General features: G+C 43.7%; 1 protein-coding gene across 1 annotated transcript in view; it reads left to right on the forward strand.

Moving 5' to 3' along the window:
• Positions 1-478: 478 nt before the first annotated feature.
• The window catches only part of LOC109317943 (NF-kappa-B inhibitor zeta-like), an 11,364-nt gene continuing 747 nt past the window's right edge, over positions 479-11,095 (forward strand). The window contains 11 exon segments of the mRNA XM_019546910.1: positions 479-925; positions 3,244-3,365; positions 3,973-4,018; positions 4,365-4,408; positions 4,525-5,183; positions 7,329-7,434; positions 7,799-7,945; positions 8,197-8,257; positions 8,478-8,644; positions 8,789-8,899; positions 9,873-9,970. Of these exon segments, the coding sequence (XP_019402455.1) occupies positions 688-925; positions 3,244-3,365; positions 3,973-4,018; positions 4,365-4,408; positions 4,525-5,183; positions 7,329-7,434; positions 7,799-7,945; positions 8,197-8,257; positions 8,478-8,644; positions 8,789-8,899; positions 9,873-9,970 (1,799 nt within the window). The 5' untranslated portion in view covers positions 479-687.

Consider the following 11,095-nt stretch of genomic DNA (forward strand, 5'->3'; position numbering starts at 1 on the left):
TATCAGACTACATTGAGTCTCTGCTATTTGTCCATAGATGTGGTCAAAAACTCTGCATAGGGTAAATAAAGTGTATCACATTGTATGAATGAAATTCCTCTCTCTCTGGCTTCTCTGATTTATCGAGACAGAGATGCTGACTTTTGCTTTCTTTTTCTGTGTTGACTGTCACAGGTAGAAAGGTTTTGGGGGATTTTTTGGTTGGTTTTTTAATGTAGGCTTGGGAGGCGAGCAGGAGAGAGGAGGATTAATAAAAATGTTTGTATCTGGAGCAAAATCAATTTGCTGTTCTCTGCTGAAGACCTTCCCTTCCTTGACCTAGTTTTCTTTGCATTTGGCAAATATATATAACAGTTCCGCTTTTGCTCAGCTCTATTGAGCAGTTCCTAGGACAATGCTGCTGCCCTGGCTTACTGGGGAAGAGGGTGTGGCACGTGCAGGCTGACGTCTTTCGAACCATATAAAGAAGCTGGGGAGAGTCAGTCAGTCACAAAAGCAGGTTCCAGTGACCGCTGGGATTTAAAGGTGGATTTCATTCTCTAACTTGTGCACTTTCCTGTTGCAGACAATAGTGAAGGTAGAACCGGCTATTAGGCAACAAATTACTTATCCTCCAGTTCTCAGAGTGAAATGGAGATTTATGTCTTTCCTTGAATAATTAGCTTTTTCCCCACATGCCTAGTGGAAATGCTGCAAACAGCTCAAATGAGCCCTGGACTACTGGACAAGCAAAACAACAGCGAAAATGAAGTTTCTGCCTATAGTATAGGCCAAGGATCTCCTTTGCCTGGGGAAACAGCCAGCCCCCGAAGCTGTTTTCAGAGCCCATGCTTGCCAGACTCTGGATTAACAGAATTTAATGTTGCAAGTCCCAAGATGGGTCCTCTTTCCTCAGGTAAACAGCAGGAGATGTCTGCTCTGACCGGTAAGCTCAAAACTTTATCTACATGCTTTGAACAGTTTTTGGCAACATTTTTTACAAGCAATAAATTATATTGATTTCCAGCTGGCTGCAAATATACCGGGGGGGGGGGGGGGAATCTGAAGCAAAAATTGCAGCTTGATTTTTGTTCCATAATAATTCCAAGTGATGATGAATGACTGATGTATAGAAGTGTGTTCATTTTTGTTTCGCTGTGATCTATTCCTAAAAATCACCCATCATCTTCCATATGTTTATAGTAATAGCCCATCGTTTCTGTTCACTGGTGTACCCTGTATAATAACATTTTACCGCTCATCTACTTTCTGAATCACGTTTGGTTCTGTATCTAAGAGCAATTATCATGTTATTTAAAACACACATGCAAATATATAAATATTATATAGATTTGCTGAAAAATTACAGGATCCTGTACTGCTGCATATACTGAAAATCACCTTTACTGAATACTTCAATTCCCAGGCTGCACTTGAGCAGGTAGCTTGGTGTATCATCTGGCTTTAAATAATCTGAAAGGCAATACTAACAAAGTTGTACTTCTAGAACAACTTTTCATCCAACCTCTCAAAGCACTTGAAACAGTAAGTGCTTGCATTTTTAAAACACCAGCCTAAAATAGATGTAATCCACACTTCCAAAGCTGGCTGACAGATAAAGTAAATGGTATGTTGTTGTATTTTACTCACGGCTCTTCTACGAGTATTCAGAAATCCCAAACGTTCCCCAGAGTTTAACACAAATGACAATCCCGAGCAGCTGCAGAAATCACACTCTGTTACTTAGCATTATCCTCCTGCTGCAAATGTTTCAACTTCCCTAATCAGTGAACAGAAACAAACCCAGGTGACACAAGTCTACACATGTGAAGCTGGCTCCCAGAGGGCATAGGTATGCTATGGAGTTATGGAGACATGCCAAGAGTGCTGACCCTCTTCAGGGGGAGGACTTAGCCAGTCAACAGAGAATTTCATCTCTGGGTAAATTTTGGCCCAGGCATCTCAGATTGTGCATATATTTATATGGCTTCTGTCCCTGAAGGGTTTGCTTACCCGAGTTATGCATAACCTGTTCCTTCTAGGCCACCATGTTGTTATTTAAAGCAAAGGGGGCAAGAATTCAAGAACTACAACTTTGCTCACCCTTGCTCCAGGGACCATCACCCCTGGCAGACTCCTAGCATTCAGCAGCCCACACAACGAGTCTTAACACTTCAGACTCCAAGTGAATTCATACCTGGTTTGTGATAGTGTCCTGTGTGTTATCTTACATTTTCCCACTACCTAGGAAAATACTGGGACACCTCAGACACTCAAAGGAAAGAAAATACCCTCCCTCCCCACCTCTTGCAGTGATAACAGACATCACAGTATAGAAGAATCCTAAACTGCATTGATTCTAGACTCTGGAAAAATATATATTGCATGAAAGCAGTTTCAGAAGCAAGAGTGACACAAAGATCTTGGGTCAGAGGCAATATCTTTAATTAGACCAACTAAGGAGCAACAAAAAAATTCCTTGCTTTGCAAGCTTTCTGGCACATGCATCCTTCTTCAGGCTGAGGAGAATTTGAATATTGTTAGAAGTCTTCCTAGGTAGAAAAGAAACTCAATTTGCATAGGGGAGGTAGAGGATGGAAGTTTACTCCTATGTGAATTTCTAATACTGCCATTGGCAGCCTAAAGAAGTTGCACCAGCTTTTGAAGCAGCAATCCAAGAAAAATTTACTGTAGCAAATAAAATTCAGTCCATGGAAAAATATGACTAAGTGGAACAGTATTCTGCAGAGCATTCAAGTACACCTCCTTAAAGGCACCCTCTAGGCCTGATTCTCAGCAGCTGTAAATCAGTGCAAGTCTACTGAAATCACTACACTCTGTGTGGACTTACACAACCACAAAGAATCTGTCTCTAAGGCCCTGTGCCTCAATTCTCCTTCCTGTTCCCTACAATCCTTCCAAACTTCCTTCCTCACAACTCTCCCTGAGTTTCTTGTTTCCAGTTTTCATGCTGCTTCTGGAACAGGTTCATGATTAACAGTCAGCCAGCACTCCCCCACCTCCAAAATCCTCCCTGTTGAGTGAAGCTGAGCAACTTCTGATCTGCCGTTTAACTCTCTCTGTTCAGTCCTTTCTCCTGGATCCCCTCGCCTCCCAGTCAGAGATGTCAGGTTATTTTAGTAAATGGGAACTTTTCCTCTCAAAAACAAATGGCTTTAGATACACACCCAAGCCTGCCTGATGCTCTCTTGATCATTTGATGGCTTGTAGCAATTTTTAAGTCCCATATTCTGGTTTTTCTAGACCCTGGGCTTAGCACGGACCCCCCTCAGAGGCAGTATGTAGGTGTGAGGGTAAGACTGCCCGTGCGGGAACTTCTGCGAAAGATTCGCCTTTCCAAAGGCATGGACCCCAATGACATCAAGGTAAGAATCCCTTGGAAGTGGAAGAGTCAGCATGGACATCGGTGTTACAGGCCAGTCAAATAGGCATCCTCTTCAGAGCAGCCATGGAAGTCTGTAACCTACCTGTTGCTGCTTTCAGCTCATGGAACCACTCCTGGCAAGGTGATCGAGATGTGGAGTTTCATGCTGAACCTCCCAAAGCAGAGGCTCTCCTGGGAGCTTTCCAAGAGCTTGGCAGCAAGGAATGTTCTCATTCTCGCTGAGAACAGGCAGCTGGTTCTATACTCTGCCCATCATTTTGATGGCTGTCTACATTGCAGCCCATTTACCCATTCCCAAGCTAGCAAGCACTAGTGTCACGAGCTGCAGCAACAAAAAGCTCAGCATAGGCTGCAAAACCCATCCCATGGGGAAAACCCTTCATTTTTACCCAGCTCCATATTCCCAAGCCTATGCTGGAAGTAGTACCCAGGCTTGCTAGTTTGAAGCTCTGGTGATCACAGTGCAAGCATATCCACCATCTACAAGATCTACCAGAACCATTTTGCTCATGCCACATATTTTGCACATTACGTTCTTCTACTAATATATCATTTGAGACAACAGCATTTAAACTTTGTTTTCTTAGGACGAACGACAAACAAAGGCAACTAAAGGATGCTCAGGAAGAGCAGGTAAAGAGATGCTCCATCATGCATGCGCGTGCACACACAAAATGGGGCCACATCATTTCCCTTTTCAGATCCTTCCACTGGCTCCTTAGTCCCTTGAAGTTATAGGGCCAGAGCAGCCACTGGTGTAAATGCATTGATTGACAGAGTAGGCTTCTGTTCTCAGCTTTTCCTAAATCCTTCTTGGCTGCATGTTTACTGGTATATCTCCAGTAGGGCCCACAAGGGTGAGATGAAAGTTCAGGGGCCATTCTGACCTCTCCTATGGGGAGAAATATTTTGGATAAGTATCATTTGTGCTCTCTTCTTCCATGAGCATAACCACAAGCAGTTTGCTTCTTCTCAACAGAAAAAAGAAGAGCTCACCCTTATACAGAGAAACAGCTCAAACAGGTATGTGTGACAGCACCCTTGGCACTGCCAGACCCTGCAGGCATATCACAGAGGGCAGTTCATAACAGCACACCTCATATCTGCATTTTTCTTCTCTGCTTCCTTTGCTGTTTTAGAGCAAGAACAGTTCTGGGAAATCACGAAAAGCCTTGGAGGACCTCGACATCCTGGTGGAGGTACTGGAAGAAGATTTGAACCGCAGCCAGTCTAATCTAGAGTCCCTGAGTCCTCAGCCAGCCCACTTCACCATCTTCCCAGACCTGCCATCTGCTTGGTGGGAAGCTGAAGACAGCACCTCACTAGCTGGTAGCCCTCCAGAAAGCTGCCAGGACTTGACAAAATTGCAGCCATGCCAGCTGTTCCCCAGTTGTAATGCACTACTGAACAGACAGGCAGAGAATTATTACGAGGATGATTATACAAAAATGCAACCCCCGAGGTCCTTGGAAGTACCACTCCCAAATCCAAGCAAGGAAGAGAGCAGCTGGCAGATGCAAGCCACATTAGCCAAGTATTCCCAGAGGAACTTCCACGGACTTTCTGGACAAGATAGGCATTTCTGCCACAACCTGCCTGGACAAAGGCCAGAGAAGATTGTGGGAACTAGTCCAAACTCCCTAGACTGTGTGGCACATTTGACATCAACCTTGGGGGCCCTCTCACAGCAGGACCTTTCTGCTGTCTCTTTCTTCCAGTTCCAGCTCCACTGGGAAGAGAGTCTCCTGAGAAATATTCCAGTGGACAAGTTGCTTGAACCTGATGAAAATGGAAACAGGTCTGATTTTTTTTCTGCTGCAAATCAATTGCTTTTTCTATTCTAAGCCTTCATCTGTACTGGCGATTTGTTCCCATTTCTGCTGTTGCTGTCATGGGAAGGCAGTGAGACTTGCAATAAAGTGGTCATTTGCATCCATAGAATTTGCCTGGTCTTCAAGCAACATCAGGTTTCACTGGTTCAGAGAGCAGTCTTGCCTACCTGCAGCGGGGTCTCTGCAGAAAGACAGCTAAACCACTGTCTGGCTACTAACTGCTGAGATCAGGATAGATTAGGAATGCAGATAAGGCTGAAGGTTGGGTCATACACAGAAAAAGCTTGGGGGTGGGGGGAATTAAATATAATCAAAACTCCTTAAAAAAAGAGATGTGCAATTAAGCTGTTTTCTTAGCTGCAGACATTCTGGAGATAGTTGTCTTTATTATTATTAGCTGATAATAAAAAGAGTGGGGAGATTACACCAAAACATAACGTTAACTATTGTACACACAGTAGACTTCCAGAGAACTGGGAGTGGCAGATTCATTGGAATTGAATTGAAGGCCAGTGTTTTACTGCTCCTGTTTTGCTACAGTAAAGTGTTTAACAAGCAAATATTTGATTACCAAAAGGAAAAAAAAAACAAACAAACCCTTGAGTTCCCTTCACCCAATGGCCAATTTGAAACCAATATTAGAATCAGATCATAATATGATCCTGGTTTAGTTTCAGCAGTCACGGTCCATCCTAGTTCACATGCTTTAAGTTCTTGATGCAAAAAATCCATAACTCGTGGTTCAGAAATGATACCTTTTATTAGACCAACTAGGAAATCACAAAAAAAAATAAAATAAAATACAGCTTCTCTTTTTCTGCAAGCTTTCAGGCTCAAATGCACTTCATCAGGCTCTGGGAAAATTAAAGATGATAAAAAGTCCCCATAGGGAGGAAATAAACTTCATTTTTTCACAGAGGGGGCTGGAGATGGAAAATCTGTCCCTCTGGGTCCATAAGAGTGTCTCTGTGAGTTGTTCTGAGTTGCTCTTCGTTATGTAGATTAGGTAGGATTTCTTCCCTGGAAGTGTCAGATGGCAGGCAGGGAGGTTTAAAAATCTTTCTTGCTGTTCTGCAGTGACATTGGATTTTAAATCAAGGACCAAAATCTTAAGTTCTTGATTGCATTTCAAGACCAGTCAAAGAAATCTGAACCCAACAGATTGAAACACTACATGAAATGAAATCTAACAAGGGAACCTAAGTGTTGCGCAGAATAACAAATCTGAGTGCCTGAACAAACTGGTAGAATATACAGTGTACCCTTGTTACAGTAAGTCTTTTATCATTAGCCACCCACTGCTAATTCTATAACATCTCCAGCAGTGTTTTCTGGATTCGTTTTATTTTTTAAACTTGTGCATAGTACACTCTGCAGCTGAGAAAATGAAAAGCTTCATCAATCTCTAGATCAGTGGAATTTACAGGGGCAACATTTCATCAGAAATCTGCATGTCTAGAGAACATGCAAGGCAGTAGGCTGAGCATGTACATGAGCATGCATGTGTGCTAGGATTCATCTGTTAGATACAAGGAAGAGGCAGCTACTGATCATGGAGGCATGGTTAGAAAAAGCACTAAGAGTCTGGGCTGCAATTATAGATGCAGTACTGGGGCAAACTCTGTAATGGAATGAATTTCACCCAGAGGTCAAAACTTTATTTTCCAGCTGGAGTTTAAGGATTTTTCCCCCTTGTGAGTTGTACATATACACCTGGGGCATGGGGACCCTGTTGGGAAGGTTGGGGGATGATGGACACAGACAGTCCCACCCAGGGGAGAGTTGCAGGGAACCCCTGGGAAGTATAGTACAGTGTTCATGGTGTGGGGGTAAGGGGAAGGTGAAGGGAATTAGAAGCCTACAAGACACCCTGCTTTGTGCAGTAAGACTGGTCTGCAGATACTACGAAATGTGCCAGTGCCCTCTTCAATTTGTACAGAGTAGCTGAGTAACTGCTGGCCCAACCCAAACGTTAGACACTAGCATGCTTTTAGTTTACAGAAAGCAAAAAGGACCGCCCCCCCCCCCCGCCATATTCCTTCTTCCCTTTGATTATTTGAGAACATTTTCCCACCTTTGTCTAATATTTTTAAATCTCTATCCTCTTGCAGGCTGCTGCACAAAGCTGTCACTCAGGGAAAGAGAGCGCTGGTTTATGCACTTGCACGGAGATACGCATGTCTGAACAAAATTGATGAGAAGGACGCAGCAAAACGGGTAGGCTGCTATGTTGTAAAGGTTACTGGGCACTTTTGTAGCTTAGGCAAGGCTCTCAGAGCACCTTCCAAGCAGTAGTTAAGATGTTTAACACACCACTGAATTCAGTAGTCATTTCATGATTTTACAGATAAGAAAAAAAGAGAGATATCTAGGTAAAGAGAAGTGATTCACACAAGAGCACGAAAGCAGATAAGCAGCAGAGGCAGAACTAGAACCAAGGAGCTTTGCCTGCTGCAGCCATTACAATTCACTTCTCACTCACAGCCAGAGGTGCTCACTCCACATCTGTTCTCCAGCCTATATCCAATACTGCCATAAAGCCTTTCCAACACGTACTCTGAATTCTCTCTCCTATTCGCAGACTGCTTTACACCTAGCTGTTGAAAAGAACCAGCACTTGATGGCCAGTGACCTGATTTCCCTGGGCGCTAATGTCAACGAACAGGACAGTTTGGGGAAAACGCCACTCCATCTCTGTGCAGAGAATGGATACTTGAGAGTTTTGGAAGTAAGTAGATCTTTAACTAGAGACTCTGTTTTATTATACGCTCATATAAACAGACTTTATTCACACATCTTAGAACAGTCATGTGAATGCCCTCCACCAAACAGCTGTCTTTCCGTACGTGAAAACTGACATTGGTCTGACATGGTTACATTGCCACCAGCAATGAACTGAAGTCCCTCAGACTCATTGTTCTGGTGTGTTGTGGCAGTGCCCAAACCAGAGTCTACATTCCCCCTACGTCTTTATTTCAGGTTCTGAGAAACTGTAAGGCAAGGGGCCTGCAAGTGGAAGTGAACGTACCGGATCATTATGGTAAGAGATGCAGCCTTAGCTATGACTCCAGATTCTGGCTTTAATCTAGGATGAATCATTTTAAACTCCAGACATTAAACACCCAGGATGAAGGCTCGAGCTGAATGTCATATTTTGTTAGGATCAATATTAATAAAGCCAACATAACCAAGCGATAGACATATGTCAGGTATTCAGTCCTCAACCTTCAGTTGACATCGCTCTGCTTCTTTACGTTCAGGTTTAACCCCATTACATTGTGCAGCACGTGCTCACACTGTCTTAATGGTGGAATCCCAAAGAAATGACATCACCACCGATGCAAGGAGGTTTCTCAAGTTGCGCAGAGATCAAATTCTTGAGGGAATCAGCTGCTTACTACAAATGGGTGCAGACCATGGCCTGCAGGTGAGTCTAAGACCTCGGCCTGTTTGTTAGGCCCCCAGATTTGTTTGTTTTGCTTAATTGTAGATTCTTCCCTCTTTCCCATTTGAGGTGGTCTAGTAAAATATATTGGATTTACCCAAAGAACCTTGTCTCCCTCTTTCCTAGATACTGAAATCCTATCAAACTACAACTTCCTATTTAAAAGCCCAAGAGAATCATGAGCCGATGCTTTTCCTGCCGTCTCACAGCCACGTGGGGCAGGACTTTTCTCAAGAGGTAATACCGTTTGGGGAATGATCGTGTTACATCCACTATAGAAGTGGCATCCCATGAAGAAAACACCATGATTTAAGCTAGAAGTGAATACAAACATGGCAGTGGAGGTTCCTGGCTCTGACCTCGGCAAGTGCAGGAGATTATGCTAAAGAGAGGCAAAGGGCCACCTTTGCACCTTCCCTATTCTGGGTGGCTGGAGGGGTTTACAGCATTTTATTGAGAAAGTGGGATGCTAAGGTGCTGTGTCAGCAGTCACCACAGGGCACAGCTTGAAGAGACTGATCCCAGCAGTGGTTCTGCTCTTGTGCTGGTAAGGGGCCAGCATAGAGTAACTTATGCACTTGCATCAGAAGTCAGCTCTGCTGACTAAGTAACTTTTATGGCCTGCTTGCTGCTGTGCAGTTCAGTTACTCCTAACAGCTTTATAAACAACAAAATGCCAACAGCTACTTAGGACCTTAACCATGCACAGGGTTGAAGTCCAAGGGCAAAATCCTGCCCTGTTAGAGCCAATGGGGCTCCTGTCGATAACGACAGTAAAGCTGGAATTTCACCAAAGCTTTTATTGGCATCTTGTCTGAGGTTGAGCAGATCATTGGCGTTAATAGCTCTTCCAGCTACCTTATTGATGGAATTTGCCTGGTAAGAGTCTCCTGCCTGTACAGGAATCTAAGAGCCCAGCAAGAAGCTAAAAGCAATGGAGTTGTTATTCACCGCACATTTAGGTGTAAGAGCATCGCAAGGGTTATCCAAGTGCTCCTTTTATTTGTGCTGTTGAGATGGGCGGGGAGCCACACTGTATGACAGTAAAATAATTCATTTCAAGCTGGCCCCTGCTGTCATGTTAGACTCTACGCATGTTGCCAAAGGAGAGGAATCTCAGCCCTGCATGTCAAGACCTGTACATTCCTCATCAGGATCCTTGTGCTCTGTGGAAAATGCCTGACTGTTTGAAATCCTTCATTTTTTGCAGGGCTGCAGCTTGCCGAGCAGCCTGAGAGGAATGGCCTTTCCAGACCTACCAGAAGACGTTTCTGAGCTTCTTCCCAGTTTAAACACGTGCTCATAGATGTTTGATTAAAAAAAGGTATGTTATGATTAGCAGTTTGTGCTACATAGCTGCAGGCTTCCTAGCTGGATGGTCATAAAAGGTAGCAGTTACCTTATGAGTTGATCTAGGGCCATTTGAATTCAAGGGAAAGATGCTCAGTGGCATCAAGAGACTGTGGAGTAGGCCACACATTCTGAAGGGGTCACAGAAGTTTAGGGCCAGAAGGGACATCGTGAGATCATTGGGTCTAGCCCCCCTGCTCTTGGCCTGAACACAAATAACCCCTGTACTGGGAGGGTCCTAAAATCCTGTTACTTGCAGTATTTACCCAAAGCCAAGCACAAGAGTAGTGCACTCAAAAATTTGGCATTGGAAATGATATTGCAGCAGATTGAATTGAACGTTTTGTTTGTTTATTGCCTTCTAGGGGAATGCTGCTAAGGCTCATTATCCCCCTCTCACGGTGGTGAGAGGCAGCCGTTGCTGAAGAACAGCAGAGAACAGACAGTAAAAGTCTTTGCATTTGTCATAGCTTGAGCTACTGCTGAAGACACCTCCTCAGTAGAGACTAATAGTAGGGGAGAGGGAAAAACCCTCAAGCCAATTTTTTTCTGAGAGACATCCAATGTCAGATACCCCAGTCAACGTAAAGCAACCTCGTTTTCCATCAATGATGCTGAGCACCTGGCTGCCACTGATAAAGCAGCTGTAAGGGGTCTGCACTTTGAAAACAGGCCATTTCTGTATTGGTGCCTACTTTTGAAGATACTGGCTTACGTCCCTGGCATACAATCCCAAAAGTGCCAGGGCAAGATCATCTCTTATGGTAGACACTTGATTTTCAGACGTGCAGACTGCCCGCGGTAATGTTGGAAGTCTGTGGGTACTACACGCTCTTAAGGACTGAGCCATAGTGCTGCCATTGTTTATCAAGTTTTCCCCTCCAGTTTAGCTTTAAATTTTTCCAAGAATGGAGTAAGTCGCAGATTTTTAATGGCACTCCCTAAAAGAAAAACAGAAATCCTATAACTGAGCATGTGTTTTCAGCTAAGGCCAAGCTTTTTATTGATACAATCAGAGTTTGAATACAACAATAGAGTGTAACTAGTCTGGAACAGGAAACTAAAATTTAAAAAATTGTAAAC

The sequence above is a fragment of the Crocodylus porosus genome, unplaced genomic scaffold (assembly GCF_001723895.1).
Source record: "Crocodylus porosus isolate Cpor-Errol unplaced genomic scaffold, CroPor_comp1, whole genome shotgun sequence".
In the NCBI taxonomy this organism is placed as follows: Eukaryota; Metazoa; Chordata; order Crocodylia; family Crocodylidae; genus Crocodylus; species Crocodylus porosus.